We start from the raw sequence: 25,100 nt of genomic DNA, 5'->3' as shown, positions 1-25,100 counted from the left end.
GGAGCTGTGTTGCGATTGGTCAAGCAATCCCACAGCTGACAGTTATTGAGACTACAAGCTGCTGATTTTCTGTAGAGTGGATGGGCAAAATGCCCAAGAATTTCACCACTTTAATGAGGATGTAAGGTGAATAAACCTCCCTATCTGACATCTAACTTTACCAACAAGAAGGCATACAGTCTATGTATGAAATTTGGTTGCCAAAAAAACTGTGATGGAAGAATACCTTGGCACAATCAAAACAGCCAAAATGTGTTTATGGGAGTTTGTACATGGCTATTTGTAAGGTTTGTATAAACCTCACAGTTCTGGAAGTAAAGTCAGTTGTTCATTAGCTGGTTTGTGTTTTTTCAAAGCTTTTTGTGGCACGTTTAATTTTGTCGACTTTGTCTTCTGTTTTTTGAAGGGGTGATTTCCATTATGTTTAAAGAGCTTTGTCTGGGATTTAAAAACAAAATCTCAATTTCAACATGCGGGAGAGCTCTCTTAAATAGGCCTACAAATTGTAATTTGTAAATCTATGAAAATCTATATGAAAGTGATTTTAAGTGACTCGTTGACATAAAACTGGTAGTGTGGCACAATGTCAGAAGCAATTTTACGCACTACACACAGTGCAGAAAGTGGAAGTGCCTTTTTGAACAGGACATGTCCACTGGCAGCCCCCCATTTTTGGCAGGTCCTATAATTGGATGGGTTTTAGTGGATTGGTCTATTAGTGGCTGATGCCTGTTGGTCTCACACGTCAAAGACCTTGCCCTTGACAGACTCGAAGATCTGATTCACCAGTTATTCGGAACGTGACCCGCGGACTTTGCGGTACTGACCTCTTATGGGAAAGAGACACTTTTGTTGGACAAGACTGACCAGTAATTAAATTCACATGTGCCTTGGCGGCCCAGATCCTCCCGAAAATAATGGCCACTCATCTAGCTTGTGGGGGTTTGTGGCACTGTGTGATTGGTAGGATGGTGAGTCAGGTACGATAAGAAAATTGAAGGAGAGGCCAGCAGCCCGTTGTAGGGGTGGATGGGTTCAAATCATGTCCCAGGAATGGAAGAAATATATATCACACAGTGTTATCACTCCCACAGTTGGCCATCCACCCCAAACAGAACAGAGAGAAGGTGCAATTTTACTAGACACAGACTCCTTTGGTGGGTACTGGACTTTGCCGGTTCACGACCGGCTATGAAATGCATACATTGTGGTTGCATTGCCACCAACAACATGAATACTCCTCACCAACACGGCTCTCGGCCAAACCAGTGAGGGGGTGCTTCTGCTCAAGCTGGATTTGGAACAGAATGAAAAATGAAAGGTGTCTGCATTTGGATTTCTCAGTTTGTTTGAACAGTTTTCCGAGGGTTTGACGACAGCTTGGAGGGACAAGCTAGGAAGGATCAGGGGCGCACTCAGGAATTTTTCCAGGGGAGGGCCTCTCAGATTTTTTATGATTGCTGCTAACAGGTGGACATACATGTATAGTAATGCATTACACACTCCATGTATGAATAATAACCCTCACAGGAAATTATTATATTTAATCTTTTTCTTTTTTTGATGTCATGGCAGGTCTGCACCTGAGGATGGGGGCAGGGGTAGGGTTGATTAGAAGGGGGGTTAGACTGGGTACGGGCCCTTTTCAAACGTGGACTTCGTGGTTATCTCACGGCTGCCAACTCTCATTCACCGAGCGTGAGACACTGAAGTCTTACTCAGTGTTGCCAGCCCCTTGATACACTATTGATGACAGGCTATAGATTAGAGTGAATGACCTGTTGTCGTAGAAATGAGTGTTGCTTTAAAGAAGTACATGACCATCCTCGTGAAATCTGGGTGTGCCAGTCTCCAAAAAAAAAAAAAAAACCCAGTCATTTGTCACTTCAGGGTTTGTGCCTCTTGCATAAATTTTTCATTTCCTTTCTGTGAGCTGGCAAAGCTAGTTTGCCTCTTTGGAAGTTACAGCCCCTATCCATTTGCCTCTACCCTTTCGGACCGACCCAGTGCAGACCTCATTTTTTTTAGGGGGGGGGAATGTTCAACTTGATTAGGTTTTTCATGCATTGCATAGCATATTATTAGGGGCGACTGTCATGCGACGTCTTGTCTATCGGTTTGTAATGGAGCGGGATATCTGGATATCCCAGATTGTAAACCGTCTTAATCCAGCCTGCTCATAGAAAACAAGGTATCACCAGAACCGATGATTTATAGCAAGAGGGCAGCTTTGCAATTTTGGCTTGGCTGGTTAACTGACCAACTCTGTCAGGCCTGAGACCTGATCGAAACTTTGGTCGCCCAATTTAAGCGCCCCCCACCACTACTGACTCATATGTTCTGTGATCCAACATAATCATTGTGAAGTACTCTCTGTAGTTTAGGGCATTAAACCCTTAGAAAACAAGTTTAGATACTGAGACATCATCCCCATGACTTTTAATTAAATTTCAGGTTTCAAATTGAGCGTTGAGCTACAAATGTCAAAGATGTTTAGTACGTATAGGATTATTCTTGTCTGTATATTTTTATCTCTGCACATGTATGTAGTGCATAACGGAGATAGGATGTTTTACTATGTCATTTTCTTGAAGTTTCTTGGGCGTTTCCAGGCAGAAATTTTGGTTGAGTGGATTTGATTGCATGGGAGCACGGCCCCATGTCCATACCTTGAAGCAGATTTGTGAGCAAGCTGTGACAAAACGTTATAAGACCAGCCCAGACTGCTAGTATCAAGCTGACATAGGAGCAAATCAGTTATGGACGAAATAATCTTGTCCGAATCATGATTCAAACACACAATGCAAAAACTGAGAGTTGGAGGGGGGGGTAGGCTTTGGGGCAGTGAAAAAACAAAAAAAAACAAAACAAAAAACAAGGGTCCTGGAGCAAGACAAAATTGAAAGTGACATTGACAGAGCCAGAGGTGTCACAAAGGGGCTGGGCTTCCCGGAGCCATTGGGAACCACCAGCCACATAGACAGGAAACAGCCTTCATACACATCCTGTCATTTGGCATGGCTGCCCTGCCCCCTACCAATTACTCATATGTCGTCTCCCAATATAATTGCATGAGCAGGTACTCAGTGCTGGATCTCGCCGGTCGTGGAATGGTTGAACCTCTGGCCTGACTTTTACCATGAAAAAACTTGTATCTACTGTAAAATTTGAACTGTTTCACATTACCCAGGACTTGGCTTCATGCACTCAGTCCCCAAATTCAGTTTTCCAATTCTTTTCTGAAAACTCCCTAAATTTTCCTTCAGTTAACCAAAACCTTTCAACCCAGGAATACACCAAAGAGTGAAGAAAAGTACTGGTATACACATTGGTATATCATATCATATCTAACATTCAACTGAACCCAATTGGAAACCAGAGAAAGGAGCAGCAACCTCTAAGCCTAGTCCCAGCCAATTGATTTCTCTTTGTTCTTGCTGATGTCATAAGTAGCCCACGTGCATGCAACTTTCTGGCGCCAGCGACACTTCTGCGGTTTTCCCGCACCAAAGGAAAACCAGACCCTGTTGACAGGAAAAAGGAAGCAGGGTGTGGCTCACTTCCAGAGGGAGAGACGCCAGAGGAAGGAATGGATCCTTTTTCAATCAAAGTCCAAGATGGGCAACGTTACGCTGGCTCCATTTCCCCATGATTTACAACTCGCAGATCCCACAAGCCTGCAGGTTTTTCTGTTACCACATCGTCCCCTTGAGCAGCCCCAAACTTTTTTGAGGACTGTATTTTTATTTAGGTGGTGCCAAACGTTTGGGGTGTAATGTGAAGCGGCGACAGTTGCCAAGGCAACAACTTAGCAACAGACGGGGAAATCCGGAAAATGAGCAGATCATGTGATAGATGATTTTGTCCCATGAGATCAAGGAGAATAATGACATGATTCAAGCAAGAAATGTCAAAATTGAGGCTCACTGTAACTAGACTTGATAATCAGTCTTCTGACAATTATATTTTTAGATATCCATTTTTATAATTAAAAACATGTATTTGAATATTAAATCTTCCCTTCAATTTAATGTTTGAATATTCGGTTACTGGTACACTAATATTAGTAAAAACAAGGGATGCATTTTTGTGAGGTGGTCTACTGAGAGATTGAGTTCCTGGCTAGGGGTCTATTTCATAGTTAAAGAGATTAAGCGGGGAGTGCAACTGATGTTTGATCCTGCAAGGGGGGATTGTATTCCATTACCACAAAAAGTGAGCAGTTACCTTGAAAGAACAGTACATTTTTGACCTTGATACTGTCAGGTTTAAATTAATGTATGTACCAGCAGCCTTGAAGTTTACATAAAGCACCTTGTTATACGCTTTTAGAAAGTGATTTTGTCACCCAATAATTGATTTTTTTTTCTTTTCATTTCATTGATTTTTTCCCCTCCCAAATACGCCATTTTGAAAATAAATATTTGAATGTTCAATAATTGATTGAATACTCAGCTCAGCCCTTGGTGTTTGTGTGTCTGCTGATGTGCCCTAGTGACATCCACCATCAATTATCCTGGATTAGAATCAGGCCAAGGCATGGCAGTGGATACTAGACTGCCCACCAGGACTGCATGAAAGCCATAGGGGGCGGGAGGGGCGGGGCTACCCACCCCTACCTCACTTTTTGAAAATTGACCAACCCCATCTGGGATGGGTCCAAGTGATCATGACCATCATTGTTGACCACTGACTGATTTGTCCAGGTAACTTGTGCGCAAAAATATCCTGGGTACCGGGCAAAAATAGACCACTCTCATTTTGCCTACAACTTGTATGGGTGGCCAAAGTTTACAGAAATAGCACGTTTTGGTTGGTTTTTGATTATACCTTAAATTCATTCAGAAAGGAATTTGTCCAATTAATTTAAATACAGTTGTAGTTTCATTTTGTATTTAGTAGTATGTTTGTTATCTGGATTTCTGATCGCTGCGTAGGAGTTTCAACACTTTGTGAATTATTCTTATTTTTGCACCCGTGGCCAGCCATATTTTAGCAGCCACTAGGAAAAACATGACTGTGACGTCAAAAGAGCAGACCCAATTGACCGAATGGCTGACAGATGGCCATATCACTTGGACAAGCCCACCACTGACTGTATTCACTGACGCCATTGCTTGACTTGTTTGACAAACTGTGTTGATTGAAAGTCCCCTTGGACACTGCTAATGCTTGCTGGACACCAAAAATCCACCATGTCTTTAGCAAATCCCTCTTTGAATGGCATTGACTTGGCAAATCACACAGGAAAAACAGTCCTTGCTTTCTTTAATGTTTGCTCAAGCAAAAAAATTGCAAGCCTAACTGTACCCATCTTATGTGGCGAATTCTTAATATTTTAAGTAGGCTGGGTAAATATGAGCCCAGATTGAATGTAGTCAATGATCATCTTTCTTGGAATACAGTGGACTTAAAACTGCAGAAATAGGATTGATTCCAACTAGGATCAGGCAACTTTGGGAACAGCCAGACTCTGTTGAACATTTTAAAAAGTCATTCATTTGTCCCTGTTTGTTTCTCTCTACAACTGCAGTTTTGCAACAGACTTTTGGCGGTAGATGCTTGTTTGCTGGCTGACCACCTCCCAAAACTGATGTGGCCCCAGAGGAAAGATCCAACTTGATAACCAAAAGGGGGGGGTCACAACTTGTATCATGTCAGCCAAAAACTTTGGCAATTTTGCCTTCCTTTATTCTCCCACCTCCCCACAACAAAATTGGCTCCCTTTTGGGTGGGATATGGGCCCTGTTGGTACCCCTGGATCCACTCTTACTTGGGAGTACAATTTGCTAGTTAATAAGGGAATAAATATGTGCTTGGCCGGTCTTAAATATGCATTTCAGACCAGCTCAGGAGAATAGACATGACTGATGCCCGAGCCACATTCATTCTCCTGGCCAAGCAAATATTTATTCCCATTCATGAATACCTTTTTATTCAGAGAGTCAACAGAAGTCAACATATGGTGGATTTCCACCAATTTTGTTCGAAAATTTTACTTTCATAAATAATACTACTAATAGTAATGAATTATTTAAAAATGCTTTCCATGTCAATGACATCTCAAAGTGCTGTACATTAAAATGCAAAAAATAAATTAAGGAGGCATAAAGCAAAATTAAAAATTAAGCAATAAAAACTAAACATTAAATTAAAATATTCATAAAACGAAGAAATTAAAACTAACAAGTACAAGATGAATAATAATCCTTAAATAAATGTGTTTTTTAGCGAGATTTAAAAGTATCCAAAGTGTCAGCAGAGCAAATTGCTACTGGTAGCCTGCTCCTTAATCGAGGAGCATATATTGTGAAAGATTGATCACCATAGTATTTAGTTTTACCAATTGGTTGTTGTAAAGAAACTACTCCAGAAGGTGTCGAGCGCAACGTGCATGTACTCGATCGAACATCAAGACACCCCCAATCCATCTTATGGTGTATTCCTTTTGAAAGTTGTCCAGTAGAATCCCCTTCAATGAACTTGGCGCGCGTAGCGCATCGCGTGCACACAGACTCCTGACCAATCAGACCTGATACGACTGTCTCATGTGCGTGTGCCAGCGTATGATTTACGCAGTGGGCATTATCACTTCTCAGTGGGCATTATCAAATGTTAAAATACGGTCACGTGATGCGTTTTGACCAACAAGAATAGGAAAACTGTCCCAAGTATTTATGGATTGCTGTTTAATTGTTTTGTTTGGTAGTTTGGGGTTCAGAAGAAGGAAATTCAGGATTGATTCCAACCACAATTGTGACTCAGAATCAGAATTGAATGCAAGAGTCACAAAAGACTATGGTCTATACGGAGTCCCATGAGAGTTCTCTTCTCTCTATGAACAATGTGTTTCCAGTGACCCTGAAAAAAAAAATTAACTGTTCCTTTCTAGCAGTGTCCTCTGATGCAGTTACCCTGATTGCGGAAGGGACTTGTAAAGACTTTGACAGGGCTTAATGAACGCCTGCTGCCTAGCTGCAACACAACACCAGGCAGCTCATACAGAAAATGACATCAGAAAAACAAACTCCATGATCTTGCTTCTGGGGAAGGGCTTAGGTACATGGGAACCTGATCTCTGAATCAGGAACCAGAGTGCTGTTGATTAAATTTCTCTGAAAGAGGGGACCGTGTGTTTCCTCCAAGGGCACCTGCTGGGGGGGGGACATGCTGCAGTTTATTCTGCTGACTTAATTCTTCGAAATTCTTGGGGACAGAAGAATTATTCTCGTGAGTTCAGATGATTTCCTGAGTGACTGAATGTGATCATTCAGAGAACTGCAGAACTTCTCCTCTGCCTATAAATGTTAAAAAAAAAAGTACAGGCAACTTTGATGCTTTTCTTGATGAAGTTTAAGTTATTTGTCACTGGTTAATAACCGTCCTCTTGCCACATCACCGTTGTAGTTTTTGCCTACTAACAGTTTACAAACTAAGACTGGCCAAAAAGCCAATTACAGTTACTAAGAGTTTTTTAAAATCTGAGGCAGTGATTCAATACTAGCAATTATGTAAATACCATGAGAAGACATCTTCCTCTGGGGGAAAATATGCATTGTTTTGAACTTTTTTGGAAACTGTGGTCCGCCAAGCAAAACTGGAGGCAGTGTTGGCTAGTGACACAAAGGTCTACAGCCAGTTGGAAGTTGTAACATTGGTTTATCTGGTTTTTTTTCAACCATTAGATCTTGCACCTGGGAGAGGAGAACAGAAAAGCCCGATGATCATCTTCAGACGTGCCTTGATGACCAGTCTCACACCGAGAAAAGGTGAACATTTATTTCATCCCTTCTGATAATGAAACCAAGAAATAGAATTCATACATCAAAGTTCAAACGAGTTATTGAAGAGAGACTACACCGAACTAAAGGTTCACAGACTGAAGACCCAACTTGACCTGAGTGGGATTCAAACCAGATCATAGGGCTGGAAGATGAAGAAGCTATTTGGCAAACTAATACAGGCTGTTGATAGTGCCACAAAGAAAGGATGGATTTGTTCTCCAAATACTCATTCTATTGCAGGAATTTTTAAAACTCACGCGTGTTGCACTGAAGTTAGCACTGACAGTTACATGCATCATGGAGATTGGGTCTGGAATCAAGTAGTCTATGGTCGGGCCTTTAACTTCAATCAGTTACGGAATCTTATTCACAGAGAGACTTAATCACAGTGCCAGCTCAGCCCCTTACTGACAGGAGCCGGGAGTTGGATGGCAGTCTTAGAGGTGGCATTTAATTGTTGCCAGGAAGGGGGACCAGCGCCGTGGTGACGGACGCAATTAGCCCGGCCTATATCAAATTTCCCCAAACCTTGGTGGTGTGTTTCCCCCAGGGAAAAGACGCACTGTCAAGCTCTTGCCCCTCTTTTTTTCGGCAGTCTTACTCTTTGGCAAAGAGCGGGGGTGGGACGTGAAAGGGGGGGGAATAGAGATTCTTCAGCCTCACAGAAACGCCAATTGATGATGCTTTCATGAGAAACCTTTACCGTGCTGCATTTCACTTTTAGCTGGTCAGACACTTGACCGGGCCCATTTGCAGATTTACCATACATGTAGGCTCCTCCAATTCTGTTGAACTGGAGGAACTTTTGTGGAAGGTTTTAGCGCAGTGTTCATGATCTGTTACACATATGGAGCCAATGATCTTCCATTGCAAAAATGGGTATTTTCCGTTTCACCAAATCCCAATTCTGCTTCAGAAATTCAAATTCTGTTTCATGCGTTAGTAAGCATGAAATAAGAGAGCAAGTTTTAAGCTATGCATGGAAACCATTTGCTAGACCATACCCGCCCCCCCAAAAAAAAGGAAAAGAAAAGAAACAAATATTGTTTGGAAATGTACTCTGCAGTGTTTCCAACTTTTTTATAATTTCTGTAGTGAAAATTTAAAAAACAAAATCCACACAATAAATACGGCATCCCACAGGCGCACAATCGTGCCGCTGTGCGATCATCAAAATCTTGCTACGATTAATCAACGGACAATTCATGTGCCACTCCTCGTGTGTAAAATCAGATTACACTTAAATACATGTAGAGTGAAGTCATAGAGTAGGTCTTGCATGTAACAGTCGTTGATCACAATATGTTAATGTTGGACATCGACCCAACATTTTGTTTGGCAGTGGTGCGACAAAATTCAGAAAGTTAACCTTACATCTGAGCCTTAAAATGCATGTTTGTGACTGAAAGCTTCGCTCTTCATCAAACACTTCGAAGGATCCATTCAGCTATGGTACCCCAAGCTTACTAGGTTTCGTTTAATTCAAGAAATATGTAATTAGTCTTCCGTTTTGCTGCCACGGTTTCAACATTTGCCATGCGGTACTAGCCTTGTCTCAAGGCGTCCATGGGGATTCACAGACTAAATTTCCCACATGTGCAATAAGCATGTGCGTGAGTATGAACTTGTGTGCGCCTTGACTTCAATGCTAGTATGGTACACGTGTGAATGGCCAATGTGTGTACCGTACCGCACCGCTGCGCTTGGCCAGCTGCCGCTGCATGCATGGGGCTCACGCACACCATAGACTTTGCAAGTATTGGTACCAGCACCGACGAACCAATCATGTGGTGGACTGGTACAAGTTAGCATGTTTCCAGCAGAATTTGTTCATTAGAAGCAAGCATTTTAAAAGGGTTTGGTAGGCATTTATTTGTTGCACTATGCAGAAAGTTTTCTTTACTTTCTAAGTCATTCTTAGTGGGAAATTTTGCAAGTTCCGTTTTAAGCAGTGGATTGCGTTTCAAAGTGTTGATTCCGCGAATTCTGTCCATTTTCCGTAATCGCAAAAAATCATTAGCTCTACACATAGGCTTCTGTAACACTGACAATTGTTATTGCATATACACAGGCACAGATGCACAGTTTTCTGGCAGTAGGCCTACTGGGAATTTCCCTACCAACTTGCCTTTTTAAAAGTTTTTCATCGCTTTTTTTTTTTCTGGTGGAATCATGTCTATTGCCTATTCCTACCTCCCCCTGTCCAAAAAGGAAATGGATATGTATCCCCTGTACACCCCTATCTGCCCTGAGATGAAGCACACCAGCACCCATAGAAGAAAGACAGATGGTACTTAGTTTTCCAATCCGGTTCTTGCATGTGTTCGGCGTGCGCGCGAAGACCATACTTTCCAGAATTAAATTCGTTGCACGTACTCAACTTGCCCCGCTTCAAACCCTGCATAAACTTGTGCATCTATGTGGTGAGTTGCTACCAAAGCACTGTCAATTTCATTTAAAAGCAGGCCCTCTCTTGTTCCCGCTCGTGGCGGGAACAAAAGATAGCGCAGGTAACACACAGTGAGGTAACGGGTAGGGGGCATAGACCCCCCCACCACTCAGGGGCTGATCCATTTGACATCCCCATTCCCCTTCCCATTTTCATAATTACTGAAGGAAAAAGATCTGGTGATAGTCCACCTTGGTCATTGTTTGAACTGTGTCTAAACCCACTTAGGGTCCCCCTCCAGAAAATAAGGGCCCAAAGTAAAATATGGACCTTCCCGAGTTACAACAGTGGTAATATTATATGGTCGATTATGCTGTCAGCCGAATTCTCTTCATTGCGGACATTTCCAGTTCAAAAAAGGAAGCGAAACTGCTCCTGAAATTGTATGTTTATTGGACACATTAGTCACCGTGGTAGGTACAGATTGATGGGTCTGCCATGCTGAAATCTTGTCGTAATTACAAGGTTTGACTCAGTGTTATTCCTGATTTGGGTGGGGTCGGTACGGGACTCCTGCAAGCTAGAAGGACTTTTTTTCCCAAGTTTGAAGAGGGGATGCCATAATGTCCTTCTAGCTGGAAGATCCTCCAGAAAATTTGCAGTTAAGACCAGTTTCAGAGTATGAGTCTGAACCAGGGAGAGTTCCCAGATTTTGGCAACCCGGCCCTTTCATTACCAAGAAATCAGCGTAGCCTCTAAACAGGTCAGGCACTCTTTACTACAATCTTGGTTAGGATCAGGGCTGGTAGGCTCCATCCTTTAGAAGATAGAGAATTCTGGCCAATCCAGAGGCAGATCTGAAGGTAAGGGGTTTCCGTCATCCTCTTTGGACACCAAAAATGGGTCATAAGTCAGTGGGCAGAGCCTTTCAAAGAACACAAGACAAAATCAGTACAAACTGTCAACACTTTCCATCTGCAATGTTCATTTCCATCAGTATACCACAGTGAGAGATACCACTGGAGTACATCAAAGCAAAAAGCTCCGTGCAGTCTTTCTATTTGTAAATGACAACAAAATTACTGAAAATATTATCCCAAGACTTGCTTTGCAAGATCTGCTCCTAAACAAGAAGAAAAAAAGCAGAGCCCATTCTCCCCCTTTCCCCTTTGCCAAGTTTGGATCTGCCCCTATGACCTTCGTACACACCATCACTACTAGTGTGATTGATTCACCACAACCCTAGTGTGATTGATTCACCACACTCCTAGTGTGATTGATTCACCACACCCGTTTGTGTCCATCCAACCCACTTGTTCCATTTACAGTAGAATGGTGTTGATTTTAACAGGCAGGCGAGACAATAGTGTGAAAAAGGCCTTAATTATTCTGTAGTTAGCTACACCTAGGGTATCATCGCACCTGTGCATGCCTAGTGTATCATCGCACCTGTGCATGAGCATACAGTGATGTTACTATACAGAGGGTCAGACTATAGATACACAAAAGTCTGTGGGAGCAACAGTATTGCAGAACCCAATTGCAGGGTTGTTTAATTGATAGAAAAACTTTTAGTACATCTCAGTCATTCGTTCAAGAAAGAACTTTTCAGAGAAATATTTCTGACATTTCTGCAAAGTTTACCCAACCCTTTGCAATTGTGCTTGTTTGCATAGCATGGCTAGCTCCCAAATGATTGTATGGCCTACCTTTTTGCTACATCCAAATCCTCCCCTCCCTGTGACAGCGCAGCAAAATCCTGATCGTTCTTGGCCTGGCGACAAATCCGTTGGCAGAATATTGTCATTATCCTCCCCATCCAGGCTTTTTACCTTGAGTGGAAAGTTCCCTTGCATTTCTAATGACTCTGCCATTGCATTCCAAACAAAAATGGGGCAAAATCGACTTTCAAATATTCCCCATGGAGAAGTAATTGAGGGATTCCTTCATCCAGAGGTCAAAAAATTGAGGATGAAAGTTGTTTGCTCGGAAGACCTTTTATAGTTGTCGAATCTGATTAAATTCTAATAATGATGCCGTGAAGACGAAGTACCAATCAGCCTTGCACGGACTCCTGTCAACAGACATAATCATGCAGTCATTTTGTTTGACAGATGCGATGCTTATTTCGCGTCATTATTTTTGTCCATTGTTGCATTCCACGAAATTATTCAAAATTTGTCAACAAAATAGACAGTCTGATGGATCTATGGCAGCGCTCCAATTTCACCGTATCCAGGGCAGTCGGTACCCTGAAACTTTCCACTTTTTGGTCAACAGACATAATCATGCAGTCATTTTGTTTGACAGATGCGATGCTTATTTCGCGTCATTATTTTTGTCCATTGTTGCATTCCACGAAATTATTCAAAATTTGTCAACAAAATAGACAGTCTGATGGATCTATGGCAGCGCTCCAATTTCATCGTATCCAGGGCAGTCGGTACCCTGAAACTTTCCACTTTTTCCACGGCCAAAGCTAGCCGTGTGCCTAATTCTTCCTGGCATATATCCTATAATTTCCCATAAGTTTCCGACTTCACATTCATGTGAATGTATTTCGTGTTGCCGTCTACCGGTACACGATCATCTTCATGCCACATGGGTGCACAGCCAGGGCAGCCGAGCTGAAAGACCCAGTGCGGCGCGCCGCAGCACCATACAGGGCGATGAGGCTTGCGTGCACTGCGATTGGCTTTGATTTACTAAACATACATGTACGTGCGTTTTGTTCTGCAGCCCAATATTTGGAGGATGATGATTCGCTGCAGGCACTTACGGTACGGGTGCGTGGGGCCAGCCAGCCTGGCTCAGTATAGTGCGCAACAACCTGGCTGGCACATGCTTACATGGGCTTGGGCCGTGTCCGAAACATGCTTCCGCAGCTACGGCTAGGTTTTTTGCCCCCCTAGCTTCGGATCGGATATACACGCATGCTGCAGACTCAACTACACATGTGTGACTGGTTATTCCATGATAGAATGCGTCGGTCAACTTTACAGCATGGGGGATGCGGTTGGCATGGAAACAAAACATGTTCTCTTTCTTTCATCTTATGGGTTTAATTCACTGGAATTCTTTTCTATGAATTAATTTTCCCTAAATTAAGAAATCCTTTGTCCAAAAATGTGCCTGTTCCTTCCTGGAATATGTGTTGTCATGGGTTATAAAATATTTAAATACCAAGCACATAAAACATCATTTTTCTTTTTTCCAGTTTCTAAACTGGTTTAGCAGAATATTTGACACCTTGGCCTCAGTGCCTTTCCTTTACATTTTTGGCCTTGTTGCCCCGTTATTGGCCGCGCTGCCCTCAACATGTCCCAATTCTTGAGCCCCAAAATGGCAGTGCCCCCCAAAAGTTGAATTCCGAGCCCTGTCTATGGGCTCTGAGCTTGACAAAGAGAGGGGTGCAATTTTCTATTGCACAAAATCTTGACAAATTCTGTACGAGATTTGCTTTCTGAAAAATGAAAAGATCAGTTGCGATTTACTTGCAATATGAAAATCTGTGTGCACGTGTGCTGGTGTTCATTTGATTCATTGTCCTTTTAAACGAGCAAAACAGAAGTAAAAAATCTGATTAATTGAACACAGTGGTACATTTTCAAGGCTTGACGTAAAAAATTGGTGAGCGCAGACCCTTCAAACACTAATTAAGACACTAATTAGCAGTGTTGTATTCGAGTCCATCGCAAGTCCCTTTAAGTCCATCACAAGTCCATCACAAGTCATTCAGTCTTAAGCCAATTCACAAGCTATTCAAATCAACTGTGACAGAAGCATTCTTTTGTCATTGTTCACCCTCATGCCTAAGACTGGCCTCGTGAAAGGACTTGTGACTGGACTTGTGACTGGCCTTGTGAAAGGACTTGTGACTGGACTTGTGACTGGCCTCGTGAAAGGACTTGTGAAGGGACTTGTGAAAGGACTTGTGACTGGCCTCGTGAAAGGACTTCTGACTGGACTTGTGAAAGGACTTGTGACTGGACTTGTGACTGGCCTCGTGAAAGGACTTGTGAAGGGACTTGTGAAAGGACTTGTGATGGACCCGAATACAACACTGGTAATTAGTACTTTCAGGAATTTGCTGGATTGTTGATTGGTTGGTTGAGAAGGGTGTTGGTTGGCTAGTCTTTACTCGTCGTCCTCTCCAGCATGAGAGAAGTGGGTCGATGTACAATGTTCATACCTCACATGCAAGACAGTCAAAAACCAATTTCCCAACAACTACCCTGGCAATGCAGAAGTCAGGGATGAGATTGACCAATGATGAAAATAGCTGACAAAACAGCTGAAAAAAGACAAAGAAGCTGAACTGGGAAAATCTCCTAGATACTTTTGTACGCAGCCAGTGAGGAAAAAAGGCTGAAATCCAAAACAAAAAAAAAGCTGAAATCAGCTGAAAAGCGGAGAAATCTCACCCTGTGATAAGAATTGATTTGAATTTGTTTATCTCAATGTTGCTTCAGATTGCAGCGGGGCAAGGTCCATGGGAGAGCCTAATTGAATGAGTGCGATTATTCTGCCTCGGGAAGGTAAGTGGATAATTTTTGCCATTTTGACCGCTTGGGCCGCAGATGCTGACAAAATTCTGATTAGGAGAGAAGCAGAGAGCAGTGATAGTCATATGGGACTCTGGTTCCCAATTTTACCTTGAAACTATATTAATAGCGTATTTTGTAATCGTGCACCACACCGAGCACTGTTCTGAGGAGGGAATCTTCCGCCCACATTCGAATTGGGACGCACGTGCACATGTAGACCAAACAATGTCTCTACTAGGATGAAATATCAAATGTTTGATTTTGGAAATGCGGAAGGGGAAGGAGACATTCGTCAGACCAGATGGCACATTTTACCGTCACAAATTCGAACTCTTTCTTGCCGTCATCCAGTCACACACTGTTTCTCTTGTTGATGCACTGTATTATGAGTGACTCCTATTGTTCCAAATGTACAGTAACGATAGTAGACCACCGAAATGAGATTCACACAAGTCCCATTTTTAGAATAAGAGATGTTATTCTCCTTGATCTTCAGAACATGATTTTATACAGAAAGATTGCCACTTAAAATTACAGGGTACTAAAAATAACACGGGCAAAACACACAGTACTTCCAGTGTTCAACCCTCAACCATTAACAGTCTGTAACCTTTCCACTTCATTACAGATTTTTCACACACCTTTTAGGCATTGACATTAAAGATACTTTTTTTATAACCTTCAACTTTTTCTCTGGCCACTGCACCCTCTTAACACCTGCTAGATTTGCATATTACTTATTGGCCCGTTGAGGGTGAAATCACGCAAAGAAAACCAGGGTCAAACTTTAAGATGATGAGAAGATATGCCTCTGGTTTGTGTTACTGATTATTACAAGCAACTGTGCCTGGGACTTATGAATATTAATACGTATGTAAATGTAAAAATTGGCATACATGCGCATGCACTGCCACTCCACTGTGGTAGACTTGGCTGCTTGTGTTAACTGTTGATACAAAGACAATCCATTGCCAAAGCCTAAATCTGCCCGACTAGGAAGCATGTTCCAAACTGCTTGCAACCACATGCCTGTGACTACCGCGCACCGTTATGGGATACCACTCACGCTTAGATGCATTGTTCTCCATACTAATTGCCTGGAACCTTTTTTGCAATTTCTTGGCTTAAACGAGGTGCACAAGTGACCGACGGCAATGGAGTACGTACAGAAACATGACGAGTCATGAAAGAATTAACTGTTCCTACCTGCATGATTATTTACCCAGTTCATTTATTCTTTATCCAGGTAAAAAACGTTTTTGGTACAGTTTCTGATTTGCTACTGCAAAAAAAACCCCAGCAAATATGAAAGTCACCTGTTGGATTTAAATTAACAGGTACACGATTATTATTATTATTTTCAATTAAGGAGTTAATTCTCTGATCCGTGCCATATTCTGCCCCCCAGAATTTACCGACAACATCAAAATCTCCCACTCTTCCATCTGTGTGACTTATCAAAGGTTTGAAGCAATAATTTTACTCGGAAATGAACCGTTATCCCAATGTAAGATAATGCAAATTGCATCAGAAATCCAGCGTAGTAGTGCAATCTAGCAGGTGTGCACTTTCCCACGACTGACATTCAAAAGGGCTTGATACTTTGCTGTTTTGTGACTGTCCAACTAGCACTAATGCCTGGCCGGTTCTGTAAGACCTGTAGAAAGCGCATCACAAGTTCCATGGTAACGACACTCCAAAATGTTTGAAAATCAACAGTTCAATTCACCAAATCACATCATCCATCCACTTCAATCTTTTTTTTTCACACGACAGTTTCACTGTTCATACTAAAAACACCAAGTCGCTGGATGGATTTCTAATATAGACCTCAGTCATGAGGAAGCCAAATTTAGTCTTGATCCCTGAATCTGTTTTACAAACTGTTCAGTGTTGAAGGGATTGCACCAGACTATTTTGGGAAAGCACTGTAAGTCTCCCTTTATATTTTTGTTTTACATAAATCTGGCTTAAAACACGAAGGTACATGTATGCATAATCACAAATTTGACATTGTTCTTCAAAGTAGATGGTTGCAAAGTTTTTATGAAAGTCGATTTCATTTCTTTCCAAACGATGTCAAGTTCCCAAATGAAGAGTTTACCCTTGCGTTCAATTTTTTTAATACGGCTGATCTCCTGAATGAGGTCTTTTTCTGTCACCTGGTCATAGTACTTCGGTCAGCCAAAATATACACAGAAAAGAATAATTACAACCTCGTACATTATAAAATATTTCCTCTCACTTTTCTGTGAATTCTAAGGCTAATTGAACCACTGAAGTTATGTATGTACATGGGGAGCATAAAATTGGACTGATCACTGACCCACAACTGTCATTGTTTAGTCAACGAGAATGTCCTTTAAAGAAAGCTGCAAGTGTAGCACTCAGCTTGCAAATTAAAAACACTTTTTTACACATCTCGGAAAAGGTTTGTCTCGCTTGCATACCTGCTTCATGGCACCTTGCTTTTACAACTTAAAACATCCACCTTCCCAGTTCATAATTACTATTAGCTGCAATTGCAATAAAACAAGCTTGCCAAGATGAACTTTAAGTGTTTCACTATTCTAAGCTGGTTTTAAAAATTCAAATGTCATGTGCTATCCTTATTTATATTTCTTTGGAACGGATTCCATTCGTTGTACAAGAGTTTGATATTTCAGTATTAACTAAAACAAGCAAACATGAAAAATATGACAAACGATAAGCAAAGTATTTATACACACATCAGCACCTGTCTCTCAAATTCTGTGAATCTTTGGGTAGCATATAATGTAAATATCAATCAGACAGGATTGGCACGCTTGCCATTTAATCCTTGCCTGACACACATTTGACTCCAAGAACAAGAAATTGAAAGAAATCACTGAAAGTGAAGGAGTTTTGTTTCCTTGTTATAAAAGCCATTCCACTCAAAAACACTGCAGAGAAATCTATTTCCAAACTGGCAGACATTGTTTAAACAAAATCGGTATCTTCACTGTAAAATATGAATTAATTAGAACTATCCTGAAGGATGTCCAGAAATATTTGAACAAGTTCTCTTCCAAAGAAAACAAAAATCAGCCCCTGGGGAAGAGCATATAAAACCTTAACTTTTCAACTTGCAGTGACTTCGACCTTTGACCTCTTAATCCCAACTACAACAGTTAAACGACCTCTTGCTTAGAAAATAAGAAATGACAGTAATAAGAAAATGATTTTGACAAAAAGGCTGTCTTATAAAGACGGAATTACAGGGAGGAAGAGTTAGAAGGACAGTTTTTCATCACTGCTTGAGCATACATGTATTAATCTTCAAGGAACACGTAATAATAAACTACTTGCCCCTGCAGCCCCACGAAACAAAATGTAACTGGCGCTTTGTGGACGGCAGTGGTTTGTCCATTGAGGTGAGCACCATTTAAATGAGCTAGATTTGGGGAGTTGATAACTAAAAAAATTTAGATCTGTACTGTCTCTTGTTCGATTAAAAAAATATACGAATCTGAACAAAAAGTGGCGGGATAAAAAGTGTGCAAGGGAATAAGCCATTACACACAATTGCCTGTGTGTAGTCAAATCCTTGTATTTTTACACCAGAAGGAGCCATGAAAGCACAGCTAGCTGCCTTTGCTAGAATGTACACACACCAGAAAGCTGTTAGCCGTTGGCAGCTGGCCAACATGCAAGGCTTAGTGCTGCATGTGAATTTGTAAGTTGCTACATGTAGCCACTGTCAATATTGGAGGCTGGAGGCTAACTACATGTACATGTACATCAGAAAATTAATGCATTTCACTATCTAGGTTTTCCTGTACAAAGTGAATGTATGTGTAGATGAAACTTCGCAGGGAACCAGCTATTGCTTCACAGTTTACAAACTAACTTTCCCGCTGAGGTACTTTCGCCTAATTTTCTTTTGCTGTGCTTTTGCGAGTCTCAGTAATAGGAAGCAACCATTAACAGGAGTTGCAAGCTTTGTAGTGCAACATGAACATTCTACTAAGCCCAGAATTAAGACAAGGGTGTTGTAATGATGACATTGATGATGTGTCTTTGGCAGAGGTAAATACAAAACAACCAGTACAAAATCTGGCATCCTAGGGAAAGAAAAAGTCTAAAAAATTGTCTAAGCAGTGATGTACACATGTATTAGCATCAACCTTGCCCTTTATGCGTTACACAACTACACACAAGTTCATCTCATAACTGGTAAAGTTCACACGTACATGCAGTTCTGTGTAAAAAAACTTTGGCATAGTATACCCAAATGTTACATGACCTCTTCTCAACAGCTCACGCCTGCAAAACTTGAAGAGAACATTGTTGTTCACATTAAAGGGAACGGCAAGTAGACAGAGTGGTGTTCCTATCAAAAAAGCTTTTATAGTAAAGATTGCGGTAACACCATGTATTTATCTCTTCTTTGAGTATGAGATAAATACATGGTGTTACCGCAATCTTTACTATAGATCTAGTTTCTTTCACCATGAAAACCTTTAAGTCTTAAAAAAGCTTTTGTACGTTAATCTAAAGATGACAAATAATGGTCCATGTAATTCTGTGACGGAGATGCGTAAGCATCATGCTTTGGAATGGGAAAGCTTTTTTTGATGTAAATTTCTGTCCACTTTTCAACTGGACAGACACTGACCAGATGGGAAACTAATTGACAGTGGACAGAGAATTTTTCTCCAAGTTTTACACTGCAAACTGTCAATTCTCTTGGTCCGTTTTCTTTTACCAAATATCGTATGACCTCCTTGAAAACCTTCATTTTTACATGTACTAACAAAAATACTACAAACTAAAAAACAAAACTCAGTGGGACATTTAATATACATGTGATAACAAAAAGGCAGGCTTATTAATTTTGTATCCATCTTAAAGTTCATTACTTTCCTTCTTAAAGCGTCTGGCTGTGTATCCACCCCGAGCTGAAGTGCACCCCAAATTGGCGAAAAGAAAGACAGGTGGTTACAAGCGGGTTCTTGTATGCATTCTGCGTGTACCCAAAAACCATACCTGCCGGAATAAATTACATGTAGGTACATGTCTCATGGTGCGCCTTTATACAGTGAGTACAAAAAAATCCACGCCCTCTTGTGTTCTGCTTGAAGCAGATATCAAGGTCAAAATATCTGCTCTCAGGATCCAATAAGCCAGTAGGGTTTCTTAAAAGGGCAAAGTTTTTCAGGAGTCGGTGCATGGCTGCACTGATAGGACAGACAATCGTGTGTGTGCGTGCTGCAGTTCCCAAACGACCTCGGACGTGCTTCGGTTTAGGTATGCACTGTTGGAATACCGAAATGGCTTCTTATTGGAAAGCACACACAAACTTGCCTAATCCCATCAGCAGACAAATGTTAAAATGCCACAAGGGCTATTGCTAAAGTTAGAACTAGTCGTCCCCCCCCCTTAAAAATGCTGCACTTTGCTATTCTGTATACCAAGTTCCCTGGGGTCGACTGTATGTTGAGGTCAACATACAGTCGACCCCAGGGGACTGTTGTGACTTGGGTTTTCTATGTCTTGCTTGCTCAGCATAATGGAAGAAACACAACGAATGGAATAACACAGTACTGTTGTGCCTATGATTAATTTCAGACTTGCTCCAGAATGTCAACTGACTAACTGTTTTGGTTTTGATCTTTTGTTCGGTGCGTGAACGAAACACACTTGGAGTGCCTGATGTTAACAGAAGTGTGCATAAAGGGCCGACAAACTGCTCATCTACTGTAGACTGTTAAATAGTCAGCCGATTTAAAAAGGAAATGGTCGTAAAAAAAGTTATCATCAATACATTGCAACCACTTACGTGTACTTCCTTAGTTTCATTTTCTACAACTTTTAAAAAACATTCAAGACTTGCATGAGTTGTGCACTTCGTGCCATTCTAAATTGGCTGCTGTGACATTTACAAGTTGGATATATTTATACTTGACTTTGACCCTTGATCAGGTTAACGTACATGAACTTTGCCCTTGACCTACCAGCATTTTGCTACTACGGTACCTGTGATTCGCTACATGGAAACTTGCCACACCAGAAGCTCTGCCTCTCGACCTCTGCCCTCTGACCCCTCCTGCATTAGGTAATTGTGCCCCTCCCCGCCGCATAGCACCAAGCTGGTGGTGCTGGTGATGCTGGCCGACACCCGGTCTGTCTGACCCTGGACCTTTGACGCCAGGTCACCCCGGCCGCTCTCCTCGGACAAGTTGCTGCTGCAGGCGCCGCTGTCGGTCGTGCTGGGTTTGTCATCTTCGTCCACCTCGTCAAAGGCCAGGGAGAAGTACTCCGTCATGGGGGACATGGCTGATGTGACCAGGTTGGCTGTGTGGGCACTGGCTTTGGTGCGTGGGGGGTTGATACGGGCAGGCGCTTCATCCATTGGAGTGGAATGCGGTGTTTGAGTTGGTGTCGGTGTGGAAGCTATAAATTCAAATGAGAGAAGACTCCAATTTAGCCTGTCTATGATTTCAACCCCTTTGGTAGACAGGAAAATGAAAATATGAGGACAAAAGTCATTGCTCATGATCTTTTCCTCAATTTTTTTAGTTCAAGCCTATGCACAATTTAAGTGTTTGACTTCTGATGTTTTATCTCTGACCCAAAGAAAATCAACTCCCCTCCCCCCAAAAAAGAGAGTCGGAATTTTCTGGGATCATTTTGGTCTGCTTTGTTTGAAAACTGTACCAAAAGTCTTGGCTGCCAATTAAGACCCTCTGACCAAAACGGACAGGTCAGTTAAGTCATGATCACTTACACTGAAGCTCAAACAGTGACAAGGCCCACTGACCCGCAGGGCAATTAAGAAGATGTTCCAACGCCTTGGGGGACAAATTCTGGTGCCAGTCCATAGTCACGTCATCCACCCTTTGCTAAGATTTGTGACCCCCCACCCCTCAGGGGGTCTGACTGACAGAGACTACTGGCCAGTTTTAAATCCTTGTCTATTAAGAGAGACCAGCTTAATGCCCGAAGTGACTCGTTCATTCCCAAGTGGATGGCTAGACTAGTTTGCTGAGAAATTAAAGCCAAGTCGTCATCCACAGTAAAGCAATTAACAAGACAGATACTAGAGCGACTGCATTACATCAAACTCATAACAGGAAATCAAATTCTCGGTTTCCTTGTGGTCAGAATATGGCCTCGTCCAAAAGTTACAGATGTGGAGAGAAATGATGCATACATCGATGGATGTCACTGGCTGGCCGATACACCTAATTCCCTTGCCAAATCCACTGGATTTGGACATAGCTTATGGCTTTGTGCATAGCAAAACTTGGCACTGTGAGATGCAGGGCTCAGTGTCTCATCTAGCCATCTGTCCACCTGTCCTGAGGACAGGCCAAAAGAGACTGGGACGGGAACAACTTTGACTCCACGGGCTGCGTGCGCGTTCCTTCACTAGCCCCTGATCGTGTGGTATACAAAAATGATATTGACTGGCTATTCAGGAGTTATGTTTATGTACATAAACGTGAAGTCAATCGCGCATGTTTTTCAAAGCTGCACACTCAAGCCCATGTATTCTATTGCATATCAGTTGTGTAACTCTGCGTCACACGCAAACAGACTGACAAAAGTCCTAATTTAAGTATCCCAAATACAGTTGAACGTTGCTATAATGAACACTGCTATACTGGACTTTCAGAAATACTGAATATCCCCCTTGTCTCCAATGATAAATAACTCAACGTTGGGGAAAATCGCACTCACGACAGAATAACGACCAACACGTGGCACAGTCTGAATCGTTAGTGGGCGGCGGTGGAGACTAGCTGCCCTGCACTATGCGTGTACCGGTATGCTATGCAATACTAGCAACTCTGGACGGTGTGGAAAATCTTGCATGACAAAGCCGGCAGATTTGAGCTTTAAAACCACCAAACCAGGAAATAAATGCACAGATAGACACTAGAATTTGTTGCTCGACTCAAAGAAATTTTTCAAATATGCTTGCCTGACATTTAGTTGCTGACTTAAGACATAATTGCACCTGTGACGCTACAGTATTTGAATGGTACCGGTGCCTAGCCCTGCTCATTTGTTAAAGTGTTGTTTAACCTATGGGAACCAGTGTAACTGTACCTACATGTCACATGCAGTTTTTAAGCAACGACTCAAGGAAAACTTGAGATAAACATAATAAAATAATATAGTTTTTTTCTCCATTGTTTTTTTTTTTTTCATTTTTCGTGTAGATTTTGACCCCAAATTCTCATACCGAAACAATTTGTGGGGCTGGCCAGCACACGTTTGAATATGGGCTGGAATTCGGAATGGGTGCCTGTGTTTGCGATTGAAAATAGCTATACCAAATGACTGCTATACCAAACATTTTGTGTGGATCCCGTAGTATTCATCATAGCAACATTCCACCGGAGTGGAATATTTAAATTATACAATACCAGAGGTTTGAGATCACGCAAGGCATGGTGGAAACCAACATGGCGCGGCAAGATCATACCCATGGGAAAGAGGTTGGGACAGGCAGGTTTGGCTCATTCAAAATTTACACTTTTTTTAAGTAAATCTTGACACTCTCAAGTAAGACTTTACAGTTCCTTCCAAAATACTGGGTGCCGTCAAAATACAGCCTGAGATAGCACCAGGGAGAGTCAATTTCAGGACTTTTTCCTGGGAACAGACAGGTAATTCATTTCAAGCTTGATCTAGAAACCCTAGTGGGAGGACTAGACTTTGGACTGTGTGGAAAGAATTCAGAATTGAACGAGGGATGACTTAGGGTTTACCTCAAGGTACCCCAGAGAATCCTGTTTAACTTGGAAACATCGAGTTACCTCAAGCATAATTTGACATTTCTCCCTAACATCGTTTTGCAGGGAGGTGCAGCGTTAAGCACAGACTGACAGTCTTTTGCCTATTCAAATGAAGCCTCTTGAACAAACCGTGCCACCTACGGTATAAAACAGATGGCTTTTTGAATGCTAAGATAGACTTTCTGATTTATGAGGTCCTTTTCTATATGCTCAGGTGGATTTTTCTATATGAGGTGGTTTGTCTTTGGGCTTGGTAACTTTACAGACTATGCACCTATGCAAGGCTGATCCCGACGCACATAACCTCCGGGGTAATTTTCAAAGGTGAACCAATCCCTCCAGACAAAAAATCTTAAAATCATGCAAGCTTTTTACCTTCGTTGATGTCGTCCTTGGATGAGTAATGGATTCGGTCACTCTGCCGGTTGATTTCCAGGCCTAGCATAAACTTGACTGGACCACCGTGGGTGTGGTAGGCCACCATGGCCGGCCCGTTGACCAGGGGCACCCCCTCCAACCGCGGCAAGGGGAAGTTGACCAAGATGCCCAGGTTGCTGCCCACCCACAGGGAGCCATAGCAGGCCAGCAGGTGGGTGACTTGAACAGAGTGGACATTTTGGAAGATGGTTTGGGATTTGGGACTAAGGCCTTGATGGAAAGAAGCAAGGAAAAACCCCATTTGTACAGTTTTTCAAGTTAGAAGATATTAATAGGTCATTTTATCAACTTGGGATCCAGTTTTTATGTTTAGAAATTAAGAAAAAAACGGATAATTCCAAAAATAAGGGGACCATTTTTTGTGTGTAAGCTCAGAACACATTTTTTAATTTCCAAGAATGATGAATTAATGCAAATTACCTGTCAAACAAATAGTAATAGTTTGAAATCATTTCCGGTAATATTTCCATGTCAAATAACAAAGGTCAGATGTAACAGGGACACAAAAATGTCACACTTGACTTTTTGGACCCCTAATTTCTGGAATTACCCATATTCAATTCCCATGTGTGAATAAGTAATACAAAGTAGGAAAATGGTTCTAAGTCAATTTCAACAGTATTTCCAGTAACTCTGTTACTGTTAGGAGTTAAGAGTTAAAGGGACAAAAAATGCCACTTTAAGACCCCAAATTTATTGTATGACCCTAATGATGAAAATAAAATGACCACACTCCAACTGAGCTTCCTACACTGCTTAAAGCCCGTGTTCCCTCCAATTAAGTTACCAAGCCCCTCCTCTCCCATTTACCAACCTGCTACCATCCTCCCAATGGGACTGGCCAGGCTGATATCTTGCAGCACCTGCAGGGTCTCTGTATGGAACAGGCGGATGATGTCAGAGGTTTGGAAGGCTACCCAGACGCCCACGCCGGCCACCACCATGCTCTGTATGCTCTCATTCTGTTCCTGGTGGACTTCAAAGTCAGTCTAGGTATAGTGAGTTGGAAAAGAAATATCCCAAAACTTTCAGAAAGGATGAACTCCAAAAGACGAACCAAAGGTAAGGGTGTTGGGCACACTTTTGAGCAATTTCAAAATGGATTCACTATTTCAGTAACACCTCCCCCCATGAACATGTTCTGTTTTACTTTTTCTGCCACAAACTCCAA

At 41.9% G+C, this 25,100-nt stretch overlaps 1 protein-coding gene and 1 long non-coding RNA gene across 7 annotated transcripts in view; one reads left to right on the top strand and one right to left on the bottom strand.

The window, feature by feature from the left end:
- Positions 1–25,100, top strand: part of LOC147796385 (uncharacterized) — a 29,335-nt gene that overhangs the window by 1,447 nt on the left and 2,788 nt on the right. The window contains exons 2-5 of the long non-coding RNA XR_015428012.1: positions 7,686–7,769; positions 14,646–14,711; positions 23,928–24,080; positions 24,775–24,991. This is a non-coding gene — a long non-coding RNA (uncharacterized LOC147796385). The remainder of the gene's footprint in view (positions 1–7,685; positions 7,770–14,645; positions 14,712–23,927; positions 24,081–24,774; positions 24,992–25,100) is intronic.
- Positions 15,179–25,100, bottom strand: part of LOC110976480 (rho guanine nucleotide exchange factor 10-like) — a 68,443-nt gene continuing 58,521 nt past the window's right edge. For all 6 annotated transcript variants that reach the window (XM_022229762.2, XM_087147347.1, XM_087147349.1 and 3 more), the window contains 3 exons: positions 24,744–24,918; positions 23,867–24,139; positions 15,179–21,137 (listed from right to left, as the gene is read on the bottom strand). In XM_022229762.2, coding sequence (XP_022085454.2) covers positions 20,731–21,137; positions 23,867–24,139; positions 24,744–24,918 — 855 coding nt within the window. In that variant the 3' untranslated portion in view covers positions 15,179–20,730. The remainder of the gene's footprint in view (positions 21,138–23,866; positions 24,140–24,743; positions 24,919–25,100) is intronic.

Source organism: Acanthaster planci, linkage group LG16, assembly GCF_054643075.1.
Source record: "Acanthaster planci isolate LZ-2023a linkage group LG16, COTS_SCS, whole genome shotgun sequence".
NCBI lineage: Eukaryota > Metazoa > Echinodermata > Asteroidea > Valvatida > Acanthasteridae > Acanthaster > Acanthaster planci.
Note: the sequence above shows the minus strand (reverse complement) of the source record. Positions and strands in the feature narration are given on the sequence as shown.